The sequence below is a fragment of the Tympanuchus pallidicinctus genome, unplaced genomic scaffold, assembly GCF_026119805.1.
Source record: "Tympanuchus pallidicinctus isolate F22 unplaced genomic scaffold, pur_lepc_1.0 scaffold12, whole genome shotgun sequence".
Lineage (NCBI taxonomy): Eukaryota > Metazoa > Chordata > Aves > Galliformes > Phasianidae > Tympanuchus > Tympanuchus pallidicinctus.
Window position 1 is genome coordinate 9435317 of NW_026294637.1, and position 27586 is coordinate 9462902.

Here is a 27586-nt window from a genome sequence, read left to right on the forward strand (position 1 = left end):
AAATGAGACTGAATCCTCTTAAACTGAACACGAAGGCAGGAAACACAAGCAAATGTTTGTAGCCGGAACTTCAATTACACATTTTGCAATGCCGACAAAGAGGCTCTAATGAGTAACATTTGTACCCACAATAACATACAGACAAAGTATTTGCAAACACAGATTTGCACTTAGGAAAAAAAAAAAGTGAAGGCAGTTGCTGAACAGCTGGTTAGTGAGCTATCCTCAATATTATTTCTTGGTAATTGTTGGGAAGAATGTGCTATCACATTGCTGCAGTTGTGTTCAGTTAGTTATGTATTTTAAGACCGCAATAACTTAAATAAGATTGAAAAAATCCTCTTGGTTTTTCCCAGGGGAAAAAAAAAACACAAAAACAAACAAACAAACAAACAAAACAAAACAAAAACCCAACCAAACAAAAACCTTCCAGTTTTTTAAAGCAAAACTAGAAAATTCCAGATTAGCAGAGAGAAAATCCCATTGTATGAGCCATGATATCATAGCCTGTAAAACTTCACAAGTTCTTTGAACACTCAGGCCGTGAGAGAGTGCAAATTATTACTCAGTATATTCTGTTGTTCCACAGCCATGCATCCTGCCCAGGCTCCCATGAACTCTGATCTGTCCATCTAAAGCACTGCCAGTTTATGGAAGCACTGCGCGCTTGCAGATATGCAGAAATATGACTGAGCAAGGGGCACAGCTGCACAATACTTGCAGAAATCAGTTTAACTCCCCACCTTCACAGGAGTCAGGATCTGAGATGGGTAACAGACAATCATAACACAACCGTTTTCGTTGCAAGCTGCTCTGGAGTTTGTTATCTTTGCCCACTTGCCAAATCTCAGGGGGAACAATTTTCACCCTCAGTGTTTAAAAACTTCTGTAGTTTCATCTCTTGTTTGGTTGGTTGGTTGGACTTTTTCTGGAGTGTTGCTTGCTTGTGCCTATGAAATGGATGTCTCTTTTAAATAAGAAACAAAAAGAACATAGAATGCATCAGCAATGGATATTATTGTTGGAGATTCTCAGGTGAAAGGCACTCAGCACAAGTATGAACAACAGTCTGGAGAAGCAGTTATCAGTTCTGAGCAGATGTCCAGCAGGACGAGGTGACTGTGTTTCTTTTGTTTGATCAGCGCTTCCAACAAACATACTGTCATTAGGTACACACATTTCTGCATTCACTGAGACTATTTCTAATGAGTAACAAGCACAGTTATTTTGCAGGTTCCCAGTTCTCTGTGTTCTCTCTTAATATCCAGTAACTCCTATCAAAAAGAAGCAATTTTGAACAAAAATCTGAACTGGCACATTCCTGACATGATCCCACATAGGCTTTCTCCAAAGCACAAATGTCTGTACTGAAATCCTGGCCTCAGCACTAGCAACAGCAAAATTTCCACCAACCTCCTCCAAAACTTGAAAAAAAAACAAGAAAAAAACAGTTTACAGCAAGATGGATGTAGAATGCCCAGTTCCCAATTCACTAATCTTTTAATCTCATGTAACAGGATGAGATCAATACAGGCATGCTAACCTGTCCAAATTGGAAATCTTTCATATTTCAAGCCCAGGAAACAACAAGGATTTTTCAGGCAGGATGTCACAGTTGTCCCTGTGGTTCTATGTGAGCTGAGGACAATGTTGTTACATGAGATCAAATTACAAACACAAGCAAACAGAAAACAATCTGTGAACGTCACTGCCCGAGATTTGACAAGCACAGCTGACCTGTTAGGAAGGTTAAATGATCTCCAGCAAGCTGGAAGAAGAATATTAGAAGTTTGCTGCTGGACACTGCATTCCACACAATTTAGTTGTCCATTTGTTAATGCCTATCTTACCTTATGCTTGCTGTGGTTTACTAAATGCATTTGAACTGCAAATCATAAAGCAGTGGCTTTGCTAGCGTAAGAAGTCATCTCTGGATTTTCCAAGAACCTAGAAAACTGTTTTGATACTTTCCACAGCACAGAAATCTGTACTCAGATATATGCAACTTCCTGGGCGGTGGATGACAGTAGCTAACCCAAAACATTACCATTTCAGTTCTATTTCTAATGCTTAGCACAGCCTCGCTGTAAGGAATTTCTGAACTTGTTTACAATGGCTCATGTAGGATTTGTGTGCACTCTGGTCCAAAGGCAATTGTCTACCAAAGTCACTTAGAAGCAGCAGAAAGATCTAATATTTTCTGTAATTGAAAAAAAAAAGAAGTCCTCACCTTGCACCGAGGACCATTTGAGACAGGTCTGGTTTCCAAAATATTTACTCCTTCGTTTTCTTCCATGTCTGCTTATTTGAAAAACTTTGGTTTCCAAAGGAAAACATTAAATCACCTCCAGGCAAAACCAAACCAAGTCATTCAGGCTCTAGAATTCCAGTTTGTCAGATCCCAGCAGTAAGCCACACACAGGCTTCATGGCCATTTGCCTAATCCGAGGTTTCAGATCCTGGCTCCTTGCTGGATGACAGCAGCACAGAGCTTGGCCTTTCTGTTAAGCTCTGCAGCTTCTCTAGCCAGGTACTGATCTCTCTTGGGTTCTCCTTGCGGATCCAGGTTTTCACATGAGAGATGCCAAAATCAGATTGTCAAATTCTGTCTTTACAGGTACTGGAAGAGAGCTGACATGAAGCTCTGATCATCTCAGGAGAAAGGTGAGAATGGAGCGCAGCGGTTTGGCCACACCTCTGTGCTGCAGAGTTGGCCTAGGCCATAAAATCACAGGCAAGGTCACCCAGCAACCACCGTTCCACGTCACTGCAGCAATAAAGCCAACTTACATTCAACTCACTGCTTGGGTAGGTAAATATTTTTATTAGATGAAAGAAATCTGGGGAAGATTGCAGGGGAGCTGGCTGTTCCTAACTCAGCGTGAGCAGCCCTGGGGTCCCGCAGCCCGGTGCCTTGGCCCAACCATGTGCAGGAGGGAGAACATGAGCTCCTACACAGGTGTCTGCCACACACTCAGCTTAAAACAACTTCCTTCTCAAAAGTTTGCATAAAAGAGGGACAAATTTACAGAATAGTCTCTAGTTCCCTGCCAGAGCCCATAAAAATCAGGCTATTCGATAAGTCTGAGGTAAGTTTTTCCCAGCTAAGGAAGATTCCTCAGGCAAATGGATCGTTTTTCTCAGGCATCATGTACCTAAAGGAGCACACTCAAATTACAAAGGCGTTCCTCTTCTAATACTTTGTGCATGTCTTAGAGAGGGGCTACAGTAAGTATAAATAAAAGCAGGTAACAAAAGATTAATTCTCTTTGTTCTCTTCGCACTGTGTATCAGGCAGTGCAGTTGCAGATATCTGGTGCCTTACAATTTCAAAACTGATTCTGATCTCTGGCATCTGTTTCAAGACTCATGGGGCTTCATGCTCAGTGCAGCTGCTTGACTACCTCAGGAAAGGCTTTCCCAGTATTAATCCCCTAAACAGAGGAGTCCAGGGCACTGGCTACTCTGGACAAGGAAGTTCACTTTGCTTCTGTCCAATGCATGACTTTCTTCCTTGCTGAGCAATTTTTTATGGTTATATGGTAGAAATCCATCTATTTATTTTTTTAATGGTAACAGCAGAGAAAGATTAACTTCAGTTTGGTCAAAGCAGAAAATCTTTTTAATCAATTGATCATATTGGCAGTATCATTAAAAATTAGAGGTACTGGAATCAGATTTTTGGACCTGTTTGCCATCAAAGCGCAAAGTACAGAAGTGATTTACTCAAGACCACATCCTAGATTCATGCACTCATCTTTTCATTAATCAAATCATTAAATTTGATTTCATGAGAGATTTCTCAGCAGTTTAATTAAAATAGGTCTTTAAGGAGATTAGGTTACATTTTACAAAATGGTAACTGACTAAAAGCATCTATCTAGGTTAGGGCATGAATAGAAACACTGTAGTGCGTGTCTAGCTGCAAGCCAGGTGTATGCGTTATTGATTACACATCTATTTCAGAGAAATGAAGTCAAATATGACAAACAAAATAGGCCAGAAGTGCAAGGACACAGATGTCTCTATGCAGTGAGGCAGGACAGCAAAGGACAGAGTGTGAATTTAGAAGCCAGTAGCCTGGTGTGTGCCCCAGATTCCCCACCTGTGCTGTGAGACTAGCAATACTCACACTCCTATCTCACAAGAACAGCAGGCTGTGCACTGGGGATATTCACTCCTTATCCCACCATTTGCCCACGCAAGTCCAAGGAAAGCAAAGCCGACATCCCCCATGGGTGACAAATGTGTAACATCATCCCAGCCTTCTCCCAGTGTTCAACACATGTCTGTGTTCCTCAAGGAGCTGGGTGCATGTTCACTCCACTGCAGTGTAATTGAGCCTCTGACAACAAGTTTTGCCTATTTAGAAATAATTCAAGGGTCACATGAACTCACTATCCCCACTGGCCGCGGATCGGCCAAATTACTCCCTGCCCAGCTGGAAGATTCTGCTGCACACAGGTTGGAGTTATGCCAGTCTTTGCCCAATTATTCACAAGGGCTCTTTATGACAGCAGTTTCAAGGACTCTCTGTTTTCTGCCATTCCTTTGAGTCTCTTGGGCAAAAATCTCTGATCACTAATTGCCTGCTGAATTTTAAGAGAGGAGGCGAGGAACCCAGGTGAAATATAAAATTTCTTTATATTTTGGTTTTGTTTCATATTTTTTTTCCTGTCTTCTCATTACAGGTCACCCATTCCATGACATATTAGCTATGTCACAGAGTAGGGGCAAGCTAGGCTTCCAAAACTTGCTTACATTAACTAACAAGCAAAAGATCTGTATCTAATTATCCACGTAGGTGTCCATGCTACGCCTCCTGCTTTGATGATATCCTGTGGCAGTAATTGTCAGAGTTTTTCTGGTTTTGAATTTGCCATTTCCTAATTTAAAACAGAGCAATTAAAGGAAACACTTTCCCCATGCACAGCATAACATACAATAAACTTTCCTATGGTTGCTGTGGAGAAACAAACTCGACAAGGTTTTCAGCTTGAACCTTCAGTGTAAACCAGACATCTGTTCCAAGCTGTGTCAGATCACAGGAAGGAGAGCCCACAGCTTGGTTTTCTCTGGACTAATTTAGGACATCAGGACTCTCCCCATGGATTAGTCACTAACCTCTTAGGCAATGACAAGCCAGACACATTTGTCTGTGTAACTCAGTGGTTTTCTCCTGTAAAGCAACAGCAATCTCTCTTCCCTGTGTCAGAAGGTGACTTGAGGCTGGAGGAAAATAGACTTTTCAGACCATTTGTAGTTGTGAAGTCCTGACTGTGAAGTTCAACCAGGAAAGTGAAGAAGAGGAAAAAGGAAAAATGCAGATGGGTCTAAAGATGGCTTTGAAGTACAGCAAGTACGGAAGTGGAGATCAGGAAGTGAGAGCTGTAATTGCATCTGGGTATCTGTTTCCTTTTTTATTTCAGGAGAGCCCACAATATGATGCAGTTTTTCTCTCTGCCTCAGAAAACAGGTAGGAATGACATTTACCTCTGCAGGAGAAGAGCTGTTAAATGGAATGGGCCACAGAGACAAAACAACTCTTTGCATTTCTAATGCAGAAGCAAGGAGAAATCCTCATGAACATGTCTGAAACATATTTCTTTTGGATCAGCAGCAAAAGCTATAAACTATTTCTCATTTAGTTTCCTAAGGAAATTGCACTGTATTACTTGTGGGCTCTGCCTGAGTTTCTTGGGAATAGAGCCAAACTCTGTAGAGAGATGTTGAGTTTGTGAAAATGGGTGGTCTGGCAGAGGGAAGGGATCCTGTAAATGCCCTGCTGAATGAGAAGTTCCCAGCTGAGCTCAAGCCATCAGGAAAGCTAATGTGGGAAACTAAAAGGAAGCTGCCAGTGCTACAAAGGGGTATGCGTGACACCAAGCTGCCCCAAACCTGGCAATGCTGGGCTCTTACCGACAACCCAGCACTGTTCAGATCTCACCAAGCTGAGTGCTTGGCTGAACTCACAGTAGGCGTGAGCATAAAACTCAGACCACAGGTCTTGCAGCCTCTGCCCCAAACCCTGATAAAGCAGCCCATTGCAGAGGCTGCCCTGCCTGTGAGTAACAAGCTGCTGTCAGAAACGTGTCAGAATAGATTAATTGACATCCTACTGTAACTTCAGTGCTATCAGCCAACATTAAACAAAGGTTTAATGTTTTTTCCTTCCTTAGGCAAGCTGAAAGACAGGGATCAGGGACGCTGTGAGAAAACATGGATTCTTGATTCATTGAAATAAACCTGCTTGTTCCTGATTAAATAGGTTTGTGAGCTGTAATCAGAGGCTGAGTTATCACATCAATGACTGTATCTTGAAGATCGTTGCAAAAGCTTTAGGTTTTGATATTTACTAGACCTATCTTGAGAGTTTGGCTGTATAAATCTCCTCTTGTTTAGGAAAGAAATCTCATTTTGTATCGTATTGTGCTCATATTTCAGCAGAAGCAGAGGTAAGACCTGAGTATGTTGGTGCTTGCTGACAGCTGTGGTGCAGTACAGCCTGTCTCCAGGCACCATAATGAGGAAAATGAACTACAACTGTGAAGTCATTGCCTAACAATTGATAAAGGCAGCCACTGCAGTCCTCAACCCTGCCTCTTCTTAGCTAGTCTCCAGCTCACCACATGTTGCTGGATATATAGAAAAGAGAACAGCAGTATGCTAAAGTATGTGCCATGCACATGGAAGACCAATTATTTATGTCTCACCTGATTTCCTCTTTCACCGTGGTCAAGAAGCGCAGTCTTCGCAATTCAGGATTTTTGTTTTTTATATTATATTCACCAGCCTTCTGACAGCCCTTGAGCTTTCCCAAGGAATGGCACTTTGTAAGCAAGATTACAGAGAAAAAGTTGGAGAGATCTATTCCTTCAAAACAAAGCCACAACAGGTACATTGAAATCCCCTTTTCACTCCTGTTTTCAAAAATTCCCCACAGCACCACAAACACCTTGCAACTTGAGATATCAACTCCCAGTGCCAGCCATCCTAGCTCACCACAAGGCCAAAGAAATCCGGTTCACTCCTTCTTGCCCAGAAAGGAAGAAATGTGTATAAATCCTCAGACTTCAAAATTCCTGAGCTTTAGGAAGCCCACATGCCCAGAACAAGTCACAGTTACCACTGCTGTATTGAGAAATGCAATGATCATTTGCTCCCTATGACAGGAAAACTCTGTGGTAAACACCATACATCTGTGTATGAAGTATGAGATAAATACTGACATCATAAGTTATCAAGTAATGGTACCTTTAATGTGAGATAAGGAAAATGCTGTATCTCCCCATTCTACAAGGATGTGACACACTTAATGGCAACCAAAGTGCTTACTAGTCAACTGGAGAAAAACTAACAGGTCTGGTATAATTTTTACATGAACTGTGTTACAGAGTCTGGGTCAATGAACTCTGGCTTCCTTGAACACAGTTCAGTATTACAGCTAGCCAGGGCAAAGCAAGTCACCTAACAGTTATGTCAGTGCTTTGCTGACTCAGAAGTAATATAGAAAGAAGAATAAAGAAGATAGATTGCATTTTAATTTAAATTTGGTGTTCAAAAGGGGATTGCTGATGTACTCCCAAAGTGAGATTTCAAATCAGTAGAAGAAACAACACGCAACTCCCAAAGCAATTTCTGTAAAAACCTGAATTGTGTTTTGTCCTAAGAACTTGGAATTTGTTAAGGTTCACATCAATAGCTTAACTCCTGGTTCTTCTAAAAACATTCTTTATTTCTAACAGTGAGCAGTATATTTTGGTTAACAGAAAGGAATATTCTGAATAGTGATCTGAGAGAACAGGAACTGCTGAAATACACCATGTTGCCCACAGAAATCTCACCTGTGCCACTGCTCAGTAGGATACCAACACTTGGTCTTAATTTCCTATAGACCGAGAGGCATAACTGAACCGGAAGGAGTTCAGGAAGAATAGATCATGGTCCTATCAATTTATGGCTTTTGAGCCACGTTTTTAAAATCAGCGCTGATACCTTTCTGTAGCTCTCAGCCCTTGCAAAGGAGTTGTCAGAAGGCAGAATTCAATCTTCGTTTGCACTTAAATGTAATTTCTGATGCACTGTGCAAAGCTGAACAATTCAGCTGACTCCTAAGAAGATAGCTGACTGCATCCTAGCAATCAATCACTGTCACATATATAGAGATGTTATTTCTGATGTTGACCAATAGTACTTTGTGTACGGCCAAACAAAGGATACCTCAAAAAGTGTTTTACTTGTAGGTATTTTCACTTACTTTGAGCAAAATGTCGACAGGAACAAGAAGAATAAACAAAAACTGTTCTGCAACATCCCTTAGGGTAGGCTGGAGAAAAGTTGTGGGCATCACAGCAGCACCCTCTACAGCTGTTGTCTCTGGCAACAGCAGTACCTAAATCAAACGTGGTGCTTTGGGTCAGGATGTGACTTAGGGATGGTCCCTGAGGTTTCCATGCAGGTCAGAGGGTAGCATACTGGGCTGGCAGCACTGCACTCATCACATCACACGGGCTGAGCAGTGGAGGCCTGCATGGATCTACAAGTGGGAATTAATCCCCGTTATTCTATGCAAACTGCCAAACAGTTTTTCAAGCTTCTTGCAGGATTGTGATTTTGGAAAGGGGGCTTAATGAGGCATTCCCTTTCCTGCATCTGCCTTAATCCATTGGAATAAAACTTACTTTGCAAAAGCTTGCCAGGCCTTTAGGTTTTCTCACAGGCAATGCCAAAGGTTATCTAATGGTGAGCTCTTTTTAGATTACATGCCTCAGTGAATGTTTCCATTGACACAGAGCTCACCATAAGGGCAGAATATCAACACCATCTTGTGGACAAAATGAGACATAGGTGACTAAAGAGACAAATCCATCGGTACTAACAAACATTTAAGCTGAAATTACTTAAGATATCTGATTTGTGCTGTGTTAAAAGCCATTATAGCACAGTATGACACCTCCCAAACAATGGGAATAAAGAGCAGTGCATAGACAGAGATTATTTTGTGATTGTGCAGTGAAAGAGGAATGAGAATACTCCCACAAGTTTCAAATATTGTTGAGATGCAACTCAAGCAGTAACTACTGTCAGTCATAGCAAAATAGGTGCATAAGTCCAGGTTACAGACTGGCTAAAAATTAATCTGTCATGGTGATGGACATAAATGACAAAGACTGAGGCAGAATTTTGTACATAAAGCAGAGTTGGTGGGAGGCGTTCTTTAGATGAGGAAGGCTAGGTATGACTTTAAAACCACTTATTGCAGTCCCAAAATCACAGAGCAGCTGCAGAGCTGCCAACAGCCGCATAATGGTACCTCAAGCTGAGATCCGAAACTCCATGTAGGCATGCCATGGAATTTTAAATAAAAAATCCTACTTCAAAATGACTCTTCTCTAAGGCAATAGGACAGGTATATTACACATCAGAAAACAAAGTAAATCAGATCTACTGTGCAGGAACACAAAATAGCAACAACACTGCATGGTAATACAGGACAAGGATATCCCACGTTAGAAATATGCACAAGATGTTACATGTTTCACAGAAAAATCCATGTGTATTTCATATTTCCATCTGTACGCGGCATTTTACAAGCACCTAGCCCTCCAGATGTTTTATGCTTACTCCTTTCCAGAAGAAAAAGGGAAACACAGAGAAGGCAAAAACGTTTATTAGCATAAAAAGTACATATTCAGTAATCAAGACTCAAATTTCTGTACCTGCTACTGTTGAGGGAGGTTGTTAGAGTGTTGGAGGTTTGAGCTGGGAGACATGTTATGTTTTTTTGTCTGTTTTCTTTTTACTTTCAGTTTTTTGTGAGTTTTTTTTGTTTGTTTGTTTTTAAGTTATGTAAACAATTCACAGTAAAACCCGTAGATGAAGACTACTAGCTATCATTTATATACTTTAAAAAGTTAAATAAAAGAACCTATTTCAGCAATACAAAAGGTAATATAAAAACGTGTTCAGATGCATGACAAATGTGTTAGAAGAAAATGCAGAAGGACATCACAAGTAAATAAAAATAATGTTTTAAAGTTAGATCATACCAGAAATTCTCTGTATGGTCCAACAAGAAAAGAATTTTGAAATTACTCAGATCTATAAGAAATCTGTACAGATGCACCTGTTTTAACTGCATTAAAAACTAACGTATTAGAATAATAAACTGATTAAAAAGGAATAAGAAATGTTAATTCAAGCTTAACATTTCAAGCTGCCTATTTCATAGAGCAGTAGACAGAGGTAGATGTCCAGTGTTAGTGACCAAGCTCATCTAGCAAGAGCCTTTAGCTGTCTTGTCAAGTCTTTACATTCAAAGCCAACGTGAAAAGGCTTCACAGGTAAAGGATGTCTTTCAAAAAGCCAGCCAGAAAGTCTGCATTGCTGATGGAAGTTGTTTCAATTATGCTGCTTAAAGTGAAGAGCACTTAAGAACAAATCACTCCCTAGACCACTGTAAGGACACCACTGCTAAAGCACTAGAACAAATTAATTTCAATTTTGTTAACAAGGTTGCATGAGCTCATTCCCTATGCTTATTTTTGAAGCTAAACCATTGCTGCCTAGCTGGCTCGTGACTAGTCAAAGTAAGACTGCAGGGTACCACGGCGGCGGATGTCACATGTCCAGCAATGGAAACCACCTCCCAGTGAGTTGGCATGGCGAATATTCACTTTAATTGTAGAAATGCCTGCAAGAAACATACATTGCATACTTTTAAATGAAAACCTCAAATTCATGTGGTAAGCTTTGATCGGGATATTAATTAATGCTTTATCAGATCATATGGCTGGATGCAAGTACAGAAAGTATTTCCTACTCATTTGTTAAGAATTTCTTTCCCCAAATTCTAGGCAGAGAACAAGCTAGGAACATAGTCAATTCATTAATTCCAGCCATGCCCTTGGGAATATACAGTACCCAGAGCACAGCTGGTATTTGTTGCGTTATGACATGTCAGTCATAAAAAGAAAAAAAAGAAATCTCTTTTTCAGTATATGAAGAATTTGCTGAAATGCTGCTATGATGTGTGACCAGAGCACATTTACATACATTTCTGTTAGCATTTATGGTTCAGACACTGAAGGTGCTCTTTCAAGTGCCTTTCAAGAAAAGTAGAATTCAAAGCGCAGATCTCCAAGTCCCTCCTTCCTCTGAGAGGGAAAAAAGAGGCCGTTGCAGTTAAAACCTCAGTTAAGGTAAGTTTCCTCCCTCTTCTTTTCAGATCTGATTTTTTTCAGCTGTGGCACAGCTTAGACAAAGTCCTCACAGGTGGACTTGGATCAGAAGGACTTTTGTGGTTTGAAGTTTGTCTTTTTGCTTCTTGGTATTTTTGCGAACTCAAAAGCAGCTCAGCAGAATCCACCATCTTGGTTAGGAATATTTTAATTCCCAGCGGACTGATCTCAGTCCTATGAATTTGCTGACTACAGGATTTTACATACAGCACACGTGGAGTAAAGTTCAAGTGTAAAGGATGTGGTGACAACTGGTGTTAATAGCCTCATTTTCTAAGTGCATTAAAGCATTTATACATCTGCTCCTTGCTCATACAGAGAATTAAGAGTGCAAATCAAGAGTTACTCACTAATGCTGTATAGCTTTTTTTTTTAGAGCAGAAAAAAGCATTAGATTGCATGGTTCACCCCTGTGAGCTCTCTCAGATTCAAGGGAAGATTCGATGAAGTGCACTCATCCATGACCACACCAGCCTTCCTTCTAGGTTCAATCTGTCTTTCCCCTTTAGTTCATTCTCTCCCTTTAAAGGAGTCTTCTGCTACTGAGAATTATCATCTCTCACTCTCCAATATCATGATTGCTCACTCTCCCTGATTTTTCATATCTAACCATCTGTCATTCTTACCCATTAACACTTGCATCACCGTGAGCTTAACAGGCAGCAAGTGTCAGCTGGTCTTGAGCAGAAGCAGTTGCTCAGAAGGAGGACAGTCTATGAGCTGTAAGTAGAGCTACCTATATCTTTCCCTCCAGATGTGATGGGAACAATTGGATTAACTGCATGACTTCAACAAATTAAGTTTGTCTTTTCAAGGAGCTAAGATAAGACTCAGATTTTATATTCAATTACAGTTCTTTTGCCACTGCATATCATATTTTTCCCTGTAATGAGGTTGCATCTCACAGGAGTGAGAGTCTCCATTAAGTGAGCAGAAGCACCTGGTTTACACAGACGAAGTTTGAAGTACAAAGAGTTTGGAACTAAAAGAGAAATCTGAAGTATTTTGCCTGCTTCACTCAGCAACGTGTGCAAGCAATCTCTCCAGCACAAAATTTGACTTCCAAATCAAACAGACAGTTTTATATTAAAAAAGCTAATTCAAAAGCATTCTACTCATACTTTTAATTAGTATTCATACCTTCCTTTGCTGCAAGCCATAGGAGACACAAGGTGTAAGAAGCTCACATTCTTATAACTTAAGTATTCAGGAGATAAATCCCTAAATGACTCTTATTCATTAATCCAATTGTTTGAATACTTTCTCCAGTGCTGGCTGCTTTGACTACTACAAGTAAGGCCTCCATTCATCCTGATGCACACAGTTGATCTCAAGATCATTTCACTTTAAGCGTATGTTAGAATAATTAGAAGAAATTAAGACATACCCAAATTTTCAAACATCTTCTGAATTGAAGTCTCATTGGCATCGACCATCACACGTTTCTCATCCAGCATTAGGACATTCATGGAAAGCCATTTGGAAGACATCCACAGTGGGTGATCTAAACACAAGAGAATGAACCTTTTACAGTAACTGTAGTTTTTGTTCCACAGAAACACTCTTAATCCAAGAGAATACTCTTGGAATTCTTAAAAAAAAAAAAAAAAAAAAAAAAAAGAAAAAAAGAAAAAAAAAAAGAAACTCTGAATATACCATCTGGGATGAGTGGCACTGGTGGATGAATCACTGTCCAGCCTGATTTCTTGAAGAGCTCAATCTGAAAGACAAACCTAGTTAGATTCTAAACAGGCATCTTAAAATATCACATTATGTCCTCCGCTTCTTCTCATTTTCTAGTGCTTTTCTTAATACAATCTAGATATACAAAGTCATGTTACAGACAAAGGTGATATATGCAGTTCAGAGCCTGTCAAGTTAAAATGATACTTGTAAGAGTATTGTATTAGTATTGTGTTTGTTACTTCTCACATGACTACAGGAATCACTGATATGAGTTAGAGTGCCAATAACAGAGACAGAATCAGCAAAAATATCACTTGAAATTACTTCTGCATCATGCTTCCTAAGAAACTTAGTATGCATCTTATTTAACAAAAGAAAATAAATACAGGCATTGTATGGAATAATATGCTTGTCTAAGAATTAAAAAAATTAGTAAAATTATCCTCTTTTTATTTGGCTAAAACAGAATTGACTTTTCAACCTCACTGCCTGAAGTGTTGGAATAAATAGCTCTTTATGTAACCACGTATGTTATATGTGGGTATATGTGTAACCACGAGAGGGAGCTCTGATTCCGAAAACTGAGTGAGCAACTCGGTAAACGATGGAGAGGCTTCCCAAGTAGGAATTGGAACAAAAAAAGAAAAAAAAAAAAAGGGGGGGGGGGGGGGGGGGCGGGGCGAGAGGAAGGAAGGAATTCCTCATTGGAACAGCAGAAACGCCTCAATATCTCCTTGGATACAATTACTATATTTAAGTTATCAAAGCATTACAGTAGTAGTATATCCTGTATACTTGCTTCGACCCTACACTGTTATAAAATAGATCACTTCCATCATATTTAAATCATGTAGTCCCACAATAGGAAAGCAATGAGCAGCAGCAGAAAACTGAGGGATACTTTTCTTAACTCTCTTGCTCTTTAAATTGAATAATTCAATGTTATTCAAGTGTACACAACTTGTGGGTTGACAATTGTCCAGCAGAGCCCTAATCCATCTGACTGAGTTTTAGATATTGAACACTTGATACTTTCTCTTTTGCTATAATCTTACCTGATGGCACGGACGGTCTGGGTTGGACAACACAAGACCAGGTCCAATGATGTTAAACGTGGCATCAATGTGCATAGGGTTGGGATCCTTAAAGGATATTACATGCACTCGGTAGTCAGGTGCAAGGTGTCTCCTCATCCATTCAATGCCCATGTAATTTGTAACCTAAAAACAGATCTAAGTTTCACTAGCTAGAACACAAACAGCATCCAAACATGGCTTTTAGAAGGTTTTATTTAAATAAATATTTAACACCAAAACATTATAAATCTGTGCCTCTAGCTAACTCGTAACAGCTAAGAGGCACTCTATGAAATAACTTATTTTGTCAAAACTACTATTTTAATATTTCATTAAAATATTTTTAATAAAATTAATAAAAAATTTTAATAATTTTGTAATACTTTATATGACTTATTTTGTCAAAAATACTATTTTAAATTTTGGGAATTTAAAGAATATAGAAATATAAATGCAGTATACAATATAGACAGTAACAGAACTGCTGGAAGAAACCTTTGTTTACCTGACTCCTTTGAACAAAGATATCTCTTCCAGCTCTAATGAAATCAGCAGCATCAAAGCATGGCTCAAATTCAGTAGTTACAAATTTTCCCTGAGCAGCCAGTTTATGTCTGTCTTCAACAGAGCGGATAGGATAATCCTGGTTGTAAAAAAGAGAACAACTTTAGGCTCATGTTGGTAGGAGAAAGCTTTTGATCTCTTTAACACTTGAGAGTATTTTGAAATGAAGAGAGTCCATTTAGATCAGTACTAGCACGTTCCTTGAAGCTGGTTTAGTTTTCTTGCTTCTAAATGAGAAGAAAAAAAAAAAGCTAAATTATGGAAGTTTAAATAAGAGGTTTCAAGCACATTCAAGAATAGGTGATGATAGATCAGTTATACTAAGAAGTTAATAGCTCCTTCGAGCCACTGTTTCTGCAGTACACTGGCTTCTGGATTCAAAGTATTCATTACTAGTTGAGTTTAACTATCAGTCCAACAAATCATTGCACAGCGACAGAGATACTGGTATGCAGCTATTTCCTAACAGAGGTGGACTTTGTACTTTTTCCATGCTTTAGAGGGGAGCAGTACTTCAACTTAGAAGGTAGATCTCCAGAAAGTTAAATATATTTTAGAATCATACAATGGAATTAAAAACAAATTAGGTAGAAAATAGCATTTAAAAAGCTACTAGATAAGTAAGCATGCAATTTACTGCTTGGATGTTTCCTAATATTGAACAACTCTTCTAAAGTAATCTCATTTAACAAAGGCTACTTTGCATCACTGGGAAGCGTCAATGCACCCAAAATGTTTTAATCGTTCCACAAGCAATTTTACTTCATTTATTGTAGCGCTTTTGTCAAGATCCTGAAGTGTTTGGGGTCCTATAGAAAACTACCAAAATTGCCTGAGTCAAAGTAAACCATTACAGAGGAAAAAAAGCAGTAAAAACTCACTTAAATATTTAGAAGATAAATAATCAGTTTAAATCCTCCACTATTTCTTCATTTAACTTCCAAAACTTCATGCAAAACAAGAATTATGAGGTCTTTTTGGTGAAAAATGTGCAGTCTGACTTTCCTGATACACTCTGAAAATATGGACATCCTCAGAGAATCTTAATTCTTTAAAGACATCTTTGTGATGTCCTTCCAGCAATACTGCGCTTCAGTCAGCAATCAAAACAACTCAAAGCAGACCTGAATTCAACTGGCACAGCTTCCTGCTTCTTATTACGCAGGCATAAACTCAATTTCACATGGAAAGACCATAAAATATCTGCATACATGGAGAAGTTCCCTATTTCCCCCACCCCCCTCCCAATTTTGTGGAACAGATGTTGAAACTGACAGAAGTTCTGAAGCAAAATGAGAATAATACCTGATCATAGAGCTCATCTGCCATAGTGGGTTTGGGAGCAGTTGTCCATTTAGCACCATTGTTGAAGTAATCTTTAATTATTCGCCTATATGCTCTGTACTCAAAGAAACGAGCACGCCAAGCCATAGGCGCCTCAATGATTTCATTTCCTACCACCAGCAGGATGTCTCTGGGCATGGCAGCATACATACCTAAAAGAAAAAATTCCACTCATTGATGAGACAAATATGCTTTCCTCATTTCTTTCAGGCTATTTACTTTTCACACTGATTTTTACCATTACTGCTCTCTGAAAGACTTGCAAATAGCATCTTCACAAAAGTCAGAAAACCAGACCATAAAGAGGACCTTACTGACATCCCTCAGTTTTTCTACGTGATCAGAAGACTTGCTTCAAACCCTCACAATGCTTTGCTCATAACAAGTTTACAGCTAGCAGGGAGTCACCTGCAATCTATAAGTCCCCACTTCCCAAACCGGTTAATGGAAATTAAACAGACAAGTGTCTAAGGATGACTCAGATCAATAAAATGAGGTAGCTGGTTATCCAAGTTGACCACATTTCTTTATATTACATCCTTTTTAACAGTGACAGCACAGAATAGGAATTTGATGCAGTGCAGAACTAGCCCCAAAAGAGGTTGTAAATAAACAAACAAACAAAAGAAACAAAAAGATCAACTGCTTTGTAGTTACGCAGTGCAGCACTGTGACATGTCAGCAATCCAGATATCATAACTCCAACCATAAAGATTTTCTAAGTCATGGCTACACCCAGGCACTACGACCCGAACTAGCACTGGTTCATACTCCTGCTTGGAACAGGGAATAAGACTAGATGGCATCCAAAGTGCCTCAGAAAAGAGCTGAACAGACTGTAATGCCGTTTACAAAGGAATAACATTTACCCGTAGATTCAAAATCAGGAGTTTTATACTTCACAGACCAGTCAATTGGATCAGGCCTCTTGACAATTACACCTTCTTTTTTCAAAATATTGCACATCTCTTCAATTTCAGCAATAGCTTTTTTCACATGGTCTTCGGGGAAGCTTTCACCTCCAAATTTCTGATAGAATCCCCAATACTTTTCATATGTATTGGCCTAAAGCAAAAGGACAAGTGACAAAGAATAAGCAGCAGTTATTTTTGTAAAAGTGGAACAGATACACAATATACAAATCTTCACATTTAGAGTTTCACCAATTCCACACTGCTTTGTATAAAGTTACCACCATCACATCCCAGTGCATCGTAAGTTCAAGTCCAGCAATGATTTGAGGAGTTGGTGAGAGTTGTTACTGTCCTGCTGATCCTTTTAGAATATGGCTGGGGTGGTGCAGGGAAAGGAAGGGAGAAGCCTCAAGACTTCAGTTAATGCTGCCTATTATTCCTTCTTGTCCTAGTAGCACACTACTGCATTTTTGTGCTTACTTCTGCTATTAATACTTACCACTGGCAAGGTTTTGCTCAGATTCTTTATGATGTGCATGTATCCAGTTACTAGATATGTATAAGTGCAGGTGTTAGGCTAGTTGTGAATGGCTGATGTCTTCACAAATACTTCCACACAGTGTAACAGAGTTAAGTTACAGCTGTACATGCTGAGAAGACTCACTCGACTAGCAGACAGTTTTAGCACTGCTGACAGACAGTACATGTGGCATGGTGCCCAAATGAAGTGTCTTTTGATGAACAGCAGAAAAAAAGAAGAAAAAAAAAAGATAAGTCAGTTCTGGAAAGGAGAGAAGTATATATTTCATTCCCATTTGCAAATGTAGTGCTTTGGCTTTGAGATGGGATTTTCAGGGTATTATATTTCCTCATATTTTTGGTTATGGATGGATCAGTAGCTCATGTTCCTTGTTTCTACTGATGGAAATACTATCACAAATAACATAGTAAATTGCTTCTTTACCAGTCTTCTCCCCTCTCCAGTCACAGCCCTACACAAAGTCTCAATATTAGCAAATTGCAGATGAAAATCACAACAGACTGCATAAACATCTTCTATTTACACTTCAGTTACATTTTACTAGGTAGAGCTGCCATGTGGCCATGAAAGATTTGGGCCTCATTACACCAGACCTGTACAAACACCACAGAAAGGAAGGCCTTCAGACATGACATCTAACAAAGCTAGCACAAGTACACATGCCTGCAGTCACCTTCTTACAACCTCACCCTGCCTACTGTCATAGCAGTGGCACCAGAATTCTAAAGCAGCAAGTGACAACGTGCCCTGTAGGCCAGAAGCAGCCATGCTTCAGGTAAAGCAGCAGTCTACAGAATGCAAGTGACACATTCATCTGTTGGGTGGATTAATCCAAGTACGACACTTACAGGCAATCCTCTGCTCTTTAAATCCTCTGATTGTTTTCTCTATCTAAAAACTAATTCAAAAGTATGCCCCTGCATTCAGGGTTAAGGAGAAAACAGAGGTTTTTAAAGCAAATTTTAAAACATTAAGCTGTTTCAGCAGCCTATCTTTGGAAGCACTTCATTTGGATTTATGAGCTGCGAAAGCAGCAGCTCAGACAGGTCTCTGCTAACACTCAGACACAGGAGCAAGTGTGAACAGAGCCCTTTTGGAATGACAACAGAAGGGATCAGAAGTAGTAAACACAAGAGCCAGGACTTCCCTCTACCAGTTCTGTTCAGTCAGCCAGAGCGAGGGACAGCAATGGGACACAGGAGAACCTGCCCTCTGTAACACAAGGCCTCTCCTGTCACTGCAGTCCCAACTGCCTTCCCAAAAGCAGCATTCTGGGCAGAGACAAGGCAGTGATGAACCCCCAACCCTGAGTATTGCTCATATGGCAATTCATCTGAAGGTATTTCTAATAATCCAAGCTATGCACTCTCTACTATTTCTGGGAAATTGCCCTTAAAATACAGAGATAAGAAAGAAAAAAGAAAAGGTCAATCTTGTAGATATTCTTAACATTTGTATGTAAAGAAGTTTGCCTCACTTGTGTGAGGCAAAAGCCTCAGTATGGCCATCCTGCTCCTCCACCACTGGAGCTTCTTCTCATCCTTTTGGGGGATTTTATTCCTTCCCTCCCAACCCCCACAGAGGTCTCTGGTAATTTGATCACCTCAGGGCTGCCAGCTGTGCAGACACCACATGCAGATCATATGAACGGCCTAGCACTCCTATGGAATCCCATTCTGCTAAGGAGATAAGTTTGTCCTGAGGAGTAAAGCTAGCTGTTTTCAGAACCACCCATGATATATTTCAATCTCCTTAATTCCTTAGAGGTACAGCTCTCCTTTACTACTACTCCTCTTTTTCAAACCTGTAAAATGACACCTGAGGAACACTAATGCAATGGTGTAATCTTAAAATGAAGATTTTAAGATGAAATAACACAGCAAAAACACTCCTCTTATCCTATACTTTCTTAATAGCTGAGGAAAAAAACTATACAACTGAGATGTCTCTTTTGTATTAACTCAGGGCTAAGACTTCAGGCCCCTCGGATCATATACTTGCAACTTATTTCAGTCTGCTCAAAAAACACTGCATACAGGAAAGAGCCTTAAATAAACTCCTCAGTGCACATTATGAGCTAAAGCCTGAAAGTATCAAAGAAACTGCAGTAGCCTTTGAAGGGAAAAAAACAATAACACCACAAATTTATTTTCAGAAAGAAATTTAAGAGTGCTGTGAGAAAAGGGTGATATTTAACAAACAGCAGAATCACTTCCTATAGTTGATATATATTTTAAACATTTATAGTGGGAAAACAATATTACCAAGGATATGTAGACCTACCTCAAGGTAAGCTTTCACTCAAGATATTATGACCCAACTCTTATATGAGAGAAAACTCTTCATAAAAAATGCATTATTCACAAAACTGAAAAAATATTGCAAAGGACAAAGTCACAAAGCTCAACTATTTGACTTAATATCAACTGCTTCAGAAGAACACAAGTGAATCACAAGACTTCAGATGAATGTGCTAATTCAAACAAGGGCATCTTCCTAATTAATGTAATGGTTAGCTTTCTGGTTATGGTATGGATTTCCCATAGCTTTCCAATAGAGTACTTACCTCTACATAACCTACATACTCCCATTTCAAGCTCCCAAAAGAATGACAAATTAACTGTGAAATTCATTCATTCCTCCTCTTTATGCCAAGCACTTCATTTCTACATCACAGCAAAAAGACTTCTTGTACTTTTGATATACACAGGTGAGCTGAACGCAGCCATACTCCCTTATATTTTGCAAACATGTATACAATTTTAACCCACAACTTAGAGGAACCCCCACAGAAAAGATTTATCAAAAGCGTTTTATAATTTGAGATGTGCTTTTTGAAGTATTTCAGGTACAATACCTTAGTTCTCCTTTTTTAAACTGCCTGTTTTTAATGTTACTTTTTAAAACCTCATCCGCATACTTGGCAGAAGGCATGTGATGTGTGTAAACCCTAGGAACTGCCACTTACAGGAAAGTTGTAGAGAAAGAGATTCTTACTTACCTGCTGTTCCTGGCTGTTGTGTTACACTGTAGCAACATGCATAGACCTCCCTTACCATTCAGGGGGGTGGCCAAGATTTGAACATCTGAATCTATTCATATCTTTCACTACTGGCAAAGTGGGATTACTCAACTATGCCCCCAAGGTGGAATTACTATGTCAGCTTTTACAGCACAATTAAGAATAGAAAACAGAGAAAATTAGAAGAAAACACATTTCTGCAAGCACACTCTATCACTAACACCTGTTGTGGCCAACATATTCCTCAGATTAGACATTTTAAATAACGGACAGCTAAAAGTAAAGCTTTCTTTAACCTCCCATAGTAAGCCTTCAAATTTCAGAGTTAATTGTATACTCTGGCATTCCTCACTTATCTTTTTATAGTGCACATAACAGAAAGTTCTGCGTTCATTAAAACCCCACTAACTATGACATTTCTGCAAGGCAGACACTTGAAAGTGTACTTTTTCTGACATTAAAGCCCTTGAGCACTACTTGAGAACAGAGTTTCACCCAAATGCGATGCTACCACATAACAAAGAGAGACACTAGGGGTTTGGGTTTTTTTGCATATGTTTTCTGTCCAAACACTATGGTATTTTATATATAAGTATATAAATGTACATACATACATTTTACATTAAAAAAGCCAACCCTCATTAGCTTCTTTTTCTGAGACTGCTAGAATTTCTCTGCGTTGTCTGAAATAGGATTCTGGAGATTGGTAAGCAAGCTTCAGCTTTCAAGGTGTAAATAGAAGCCATAAAGAAGTCAGTAGCAAATTTTCATTGAGCTCACTGGGGCCAAGATATCTTCTCAAATATCCCAGCGTACGTCAGAGGAGTATTCCTCTAACTGGCAATCAGAACCACCAAGCTGCAGTAATTCATTCATACTCCTGCAGACACCTCTGCCCAGTATCATCACTCAAGTTTTAAATGATAATTTACTAAGGTAAAAGGGGCTGGAGGACAAGAAATCTTTTTTGTTAGTACATCCAGCACTTCCTCTAAATTACCATTTCCAGGACTTCAAATATCTTTTTAGTATAACCTCTTCTTTGCCAAAAAGGTGTGGGTCCTGGCGGGGAGCATGGAGCTGAGCGTTAGAGTCAATGCGTTCCTGCTTCCCTTTTTACACTGAGCTTTTTGGCCAATTCTGTAAAGACTTCCTTAACATTTTACTAAGGCAGCAGATGCATTGTGCCATTTTACTGGGACAGCCGTGCACTACTGTACATCCTGATTATGTCCAGGAATGCAAGTAAAACCACACATTCAGCACCTTTAAAGTCCAGGTAAAGTTCACAGTAAGAATCTGCAGCAAGCCCAGCATTTGATCACTCCTTGTAAGATAGAGAATGAGAGCTTCTGCTTTGTTTAAAACCATGTAAATTCTAATGTTCCGAGTAAAGCTTTACTTAAATGTTCATAAGAAGCAAAGCAAGGCAGAAATGCAACATTTAGAGAACAAAGAAACATGGATTTAATTGTTGCTATAGTTTCATACGTGACAAAAGAATCTGAAGAAAAGGTAAGAGTACACTTCTATAGGAAACATGGGAGTTCCAGCAAGAGCTATTTGAAGAGAACAGTCCTGCCTGCCTGCAGCTGTCTTTCTCTGTAGAAAATGACACTCTCCCTCCTCAAGCAGTAACTCCAAATAGTTCCAAGCCCCTGCTCGCTAATGAGGTGACAGGGCTGATGTAGGTTTATCTCAAATGCTGCAAGTTGTGACTTAGCAGTGGGAATAAGAACCATACCTCTCACCAACAACATGGTGATGCTGCAAGATGCCATGGATGTAAACCACACCTTGAGAGGGGAATTCTCCTAAGCAAAAACCACACCTTGCGCAGTGCAAAACTTGAGCTGTACGTATTGAATCTGCATTACTTCCCACTAAAAGTTGCTTTTACCCCTTTTTACCTTGACCTCCACAGAAAAAGGAGGAACACGGGCGTTTTCAGCTCTTCCCACAATGACCTCTTCCAGGGGGTCCCACTCGTTGTAGGAACAGACGGGGCACTCCTTGGGGCTGTGGGCTTTGTCCTCAGCAGCACTGCGGTTCTGGGACGCCGCAGCCGCTTGGGTGCTCTGTAGAGATCGCTGCACCCATCCCGTGAAGGCCCTTCCGAGCTTAAAACAGAAACAAAGATCACGTTTTCCTCACAGAAGGCAGCATGCAACAGCTCAGTCCGCGCTGAGCGCCTCACGCTGCAATCCTAAAGCGACGAGCGTCGTTTGGAGCATCGGCAGCAACACAGTTTATTAGAAGCGCTCTCATTCACGGCGTGCTCAGTGCTTAAAGAACAACGTGCCTTTTAAAGCGCACTAAGGCAAACAGCGCTGACAGCGGTGAATGGCGTCACCGAGCCCGGCGCCGCCGAACCGGGGGTCTCCGCCCCACGCCCGCTCAGCCCCGACTTTCCCGCCCAGCACCAACCCTCGAGCCGATGAAATGCGCCGCTTCGGCTCCCCGGCTCCCCCCGCGCAAACACCGCACGCGCAACATCTCTGCGGATGGCGGCAGCCCCGCGCCCCTCGGCCCGCGCCCTTATAGCGGCCGGCCACGCCCCGCCCGCCCAGCGCTGAGAGGCGCGGCCATTTTCCCCCTTTTGGGTGCGGGCTGTCCGCGTGAGGCGATTCCCAGAGCAGAGCGGGGCTGCTTGTCCGTACAAGGGTCTCCTTATGGCTGTTTAGTTATTGAGGGCGTATTTCCATGAAGTCCCGGACAACTGCAAATTCTGGCTTCCTCAAATGCACGTTATGCTATGCTGAAAAGTCATCCTAAAGTGGAGACCCACCATTGTTGGCTCCTAGGAGACCCTGCAATCTCCCGATAATATTAACAGACATTACCTTCAAACATACCTGTTTCAGCAGAACTGTGGTCTATGGTCTACAGTGAGAAACTTTCTTGCTACTAGCGCCACTTACATCCTGTAATAGAAAATAAACAGTAATGATTAGCCTAATTCACATGGTTCTGTATTTTCTCAGCTTTACATAAAAGTGCACTGTTCAATCATCTCATGTTGCCTTACAAAAGTTGTGGGGTTTTTTGTTTCTTTCAAAAAGTTTCTTGAAGAAGATACAGCAGAAAGTATTTTAGCCCAAGTGATTTTGTTTAAAATGATAAAAACCTTTTCACCAACCCTATCATTTTTTGCCTTGCAGAGCTATTCTCAGCTTTGCTCAACCCTGCTCAGTCCATGTTCATTGCTCAGTGCTACGACGTGGGGATGCCCATGAATAGACATGATACTCGACATTACTTCTATATATAAGACCACAAGCAGTGCTGATGAACTCAATCCACATGTATATAGAAGGCAAAAGACAATCATTAGTACAAATGTATATTAAAACATAAACTATGATTTTAGAATATAGCACATCAGCAATAGCTTTTAACAGGAATAAGATAGATACAGGAGTAAGCAAGTTTTATGCTACCAGGTAATTAATCATTCAGCAGTTTGCTTTTTTGGCACAAATACTACAGGAGAAGTAGGACAGTACAGTCTCTCTCATCATGTATTTACATACTTCTTGGACGAAAGTTAGTTACTGTAGCTGCTCTGATATCTAGAATGTAGATATTTTTGATGACTTGCTCATCTTTGTTAGGACTCATATGTAATATAGTTGTCTCAAACCATGTTTCCTTGTATTGAATATTTCCTTGTATCAAAAAGTTTATTCCTCATCATTTCAGAAGACAATTTTTTTTTTTATTTTTTTTTTTAAAGTTTATTCCAAGTATGCTCAAATGCTTGTTATTGTTATTTTACTCAGTTGATTTTGCTAAGGTCAGTCTACTCACATTGACCTTCTGAAAGAATTAATGATTGGCTTGATGCTAAATCCAAAGGTCTTGCTTCTTTTCCCGTCCTTCTCAACTTATCAGCTAGGTTGGGACCTTTGGATCATTCTTTCTCAACTCAGTTTACATAGTTTTTATGTGGTTTTTCTGACTCTGCACAATATTTCTTTTCCAACTTACTCCATTTACGTGGGTCATTCTGAATGTAATGCCTCCTATTTAAGTTACAAAGAGCACAATAACATTGTTTGATAGAGCAAATTCTCAGCTACAAAACACTCTTCTTTAACATAGTCATGACCATGAGCTACCACCGCTGAACAAGAACCTGCAAGCCCTGCTCATAAAAATCTGCACCAGCAGAGGTGACCTACTGTTACTGTCACCACTGCTGAAATGCACCATCCACCACCTCACTGCGCTCACATCCATTCTTTGGTCTGCATTATTGCTCACCATACATCAATGAATGTCAATGGGAACCATTTTTTTCTCACGGAAGAATTGAGTTCAACACCTTTTATACACACTTCTATATCAGACACCATTCTGTCAGACTGCCCCTCTGCTGCCATCTATTACACAACAAAATTTAACAGAAGATTTGTGGGAAGGTTCAACTTCTGCCATACCACCACCATCTGCCTTTAATATTGTCAGTCAACATGATAATATAGGAAGCATTTATTTTATAGGGTCCTTAAAATTGTTGCCGCCATCGTTACAGCAGGCTTGTGCTGAATAACCTACCATTTATTTATTTTCCTGCTGAACTGCATTTTTTCTGCTCACATGATTTCAGTGAAAAACATTCTTTCTATTATTTCTCACATCTCAAAGGTCTGTTTCTTCCTGTCTGAGTTGCAGCTCCTCCTGGACATAAGCCAACCTTCATTTAAGTACAATCAAAGCAGAAATACTTTCTTTCTCCTGACTAGTATATATATATCATCTGACCTTGAACCCTTTATTCATGCTACATAGCATTTTCCTTCCAGCCTTCACTTAGGACAGGCCATTTGACCAGCAGTTTGCCCTCATGGTGAGCCTTAATATCTAATGCTGTCTGTGCACCCATCACCTAAAATGCAATTAGTTATCATTATTGCTTCTTTTATGACTTGACTACTGTCTGTGTTATTTGACAAAAAGAAATAAATTCACTTGTCTCCTTAAAGTAATCACTCACATTTCTCTGCACACTTTTTTTTCCCCAGTACACAATAGGAATTAATAAAACTCAGGTTTGTGATGTTTGAATCTGTCATTCTTCACTGTTCACTATTTGCATCAACATGACAGTCCTCTTACTTTTTTGTGCTGGGTAGCTCTTTATCTTCTTCCCCTAGTAAAAGAAGGCTTGGTCTACCCATATAAGTTTTAACAGTGATGTAAGTCCTAGAGAACAACATAAACAATTATTCAAATAATTATTCAAGTAAAGCTAGTTAGATTCATTCAAATAGAAGAAAGCTGCTCAAATTTACATAATTATTTGTTACCTAAATGAAATACTAGAACCTCCGAACATCACAGGAGTCTGAGTTTATCCATAATATTTTGTTGCTGTTGTTCTTGAACTAGGAACAGAAGCTTCCCATCACTATTGCTGAGATCTGACCTGTACAGATTAACAGACAAATTGATTTTTATATATTTTTTAATATTCTATCCATCATTTTTGAATGACATAAAGTACCTATCAGGCTTTTGTTTGTAACCACATCATTCTGATAACTAGGTCATCCATTTAAAGCAACGTGGATCCAGTTAATCAGAAACATTATGGCTCAATAGTATCAGAGAGAAAAAACATAAAATGGTAAAATTCTAGTTTAAAAACATAATTAGAAAAAAAAGCAATGGGGACATTGTACAGAGAAATTAACTGTGGCAACAAGAATACTGTTAATGAAGACCAATGTATAAACTCAGCTATCTTTTAGTATAGTATCTGGTCTCTTTTTTTCCACTAAAATGCGTATATATATATATTAGAGAAAGCAATGTCTCAAGAGACTATACTACTGTTTAAATGCGAATTTCCATCTGTCCAGGAACTGACATCCCACCTTCCAGTGCATTTGCTGTTGTTCAAAACTGTAACGTGGTACAGCAACATACCTGAAGTACTTGAGGAACATGATGTTTTTGGTTAAAAAACAGCTTGTCTTACCAGTATTTCTGCTATATTACTCATAAAAATGACTTGGACGATAGGATGTCTGATCCAAGCTGGTCTTACCATTTATATGTATTCAGTTATTTTTACATAAGATGTATCTGTCCAGCAATGAAATTATGAAAGACTTCAGTTCCTTGTGCCTCTTCAAGGATACTGCTTGATAAATTCCACCAGAACTCACCCATGAGAAGTTGGTGCTGCAGATCTTATCTGTTAGCTAACAGGAGCAACACAGAAGAATCCAATATGTTTCTTAGAAAGCAAGTTTCAAAATTCCTGAAGTTCAGAAATCTGAAAGAGATGCTTGAAAAATAGTAAAATTACATATTATCTATGTATTATTATTTCTCTTTTGACCACATGTTTATTTTATTGTCAAATCCATATGGTCTCACGCAACATCCTTGTCTCTAAATTGGGGAGACATGGATTTGATGGAAGGACTATCCTCTGGGTAAGGAACTGGCTGGGTGGCTGCATGCAGAGAGTTGCTGTGAATGGTTCAGTGTCCAGGCAGAGACCAGTGGTGAGTGGCATCCCTCAGGAAAACTTGGAACAGGAACTAGAGGAGGCCAGAAAGAAGATCAGACATAGGCTGAAAGCTCTGAAGAGACCTCACTGCAGCTTTCCAAGTACGTAAAGGGCACTTGTAAGAAAGATGTAGTAACAGGACAAGGGGTAGTGGTTTTAAACTGAAAGAAGTTAGATTTACACTAGATATAAGGAAGAATTTCTTTGCTATAATGGTGGTGAGGCACTGAAACAGGTTGCTCAGAGAAGATGTGGACGCACCATCCCTGGGGGTATTCAAGGCAAGGCTGGCTGGGCTTTGGGCAACCTGATCTAGTGAAAGATCCCCGCCCATGGTAAAGGGCTTGAACTAGATGATTTTCAAAGTTCCTTCCTACTCAAACTATTCTTATATATTCTAAATATATGACCACACCCAATCCATAGTCATAAAACCTGTGTTCTTAGAAGACTGAGATTTCCTTGTCTTAAAGAAAAGAAATGTAAAAAATTTTCTCCTACGTGAAAATGGATAAATTATGTGGATGTATTATGTAAGAAATGTAAGCAGTAATAAATCGAACTCTTGTCAGATTTCTTGCTCACTGGCATGATTCTGTTCGTGCATTTTTTTATTTATGCAAACATACCTCTTATCTCTTTCTGCCAAAATGTCTTTTAAACTGTACTGCAG

General features: G+C 39.7%; 2 protein-coding genes across 3 annotated transcripts in view; both read right to left on the bottom strand.

The window, feature by feature from the left end:
• The window catches only part of LOC128075580 (high affinity cAMP-specific and IBMX-insensitive 3',5'-cyclic phosphodiesterase 8A-like), a 132245-nt gene extending 129583 nt beyond the window's left edge, over window positions 1-2662 (bottom strand). The window contains exon 1 of the mRNA XM_052672461.1: window positions 2231-2662. Coding sequence (XP_052528421.1) covers window positions 2231-2296 — 66 coding nt within the window. The 5' untranslated portion in view covers window positions 2297-2662. The remainder of the gene's footprint in view (window positions 1-2230) is intronic.
• A 6992-nt stretch (window positions 2663-9654) lies between these two features.
• Window positions 9655-22948, bottom strand: GATM (glycine amidinotransferase). 2 transcript variants are annotated; one of them, XM_052671984.1, is made up of 9 exons: window positions 22815-22948; window positions 22298-22507; window positions 16780-16975; window positions 15872-16062; window positions 14508-14645; window positions 13982-14146; window positions 12897-12960; window positions 12628-12744; window positions 9655-10693 (listed from the first exon to the last, which is right to left on the bottom strand). In XM_052671984.1, the coding sequence occupies exons 1-9, from the start codon at window positions 22881-22883 to the stop codon at window positions 10581-10583; spliced, it is 1263 nt and encodes a 420-aa protein (XP_052527944.1). In that variant the 5' UTR covers window positions 22884-22948; the 3' UTR covers window positions 9655-10580. The 2 variants fall into 2 exon arrangements, with proteins under 2 accessions (XP_052527944.1, XP_052527945.1); XM_052671985.1 differs by lacking the exon at window positions 22815-22948 and adding an exon at window positions 17324-17555 and having other exon boundaries at window positions 22298-22403.
• Between the last annotated feature and the right edge of the window lie 4638 nt (window positions 22949-27586).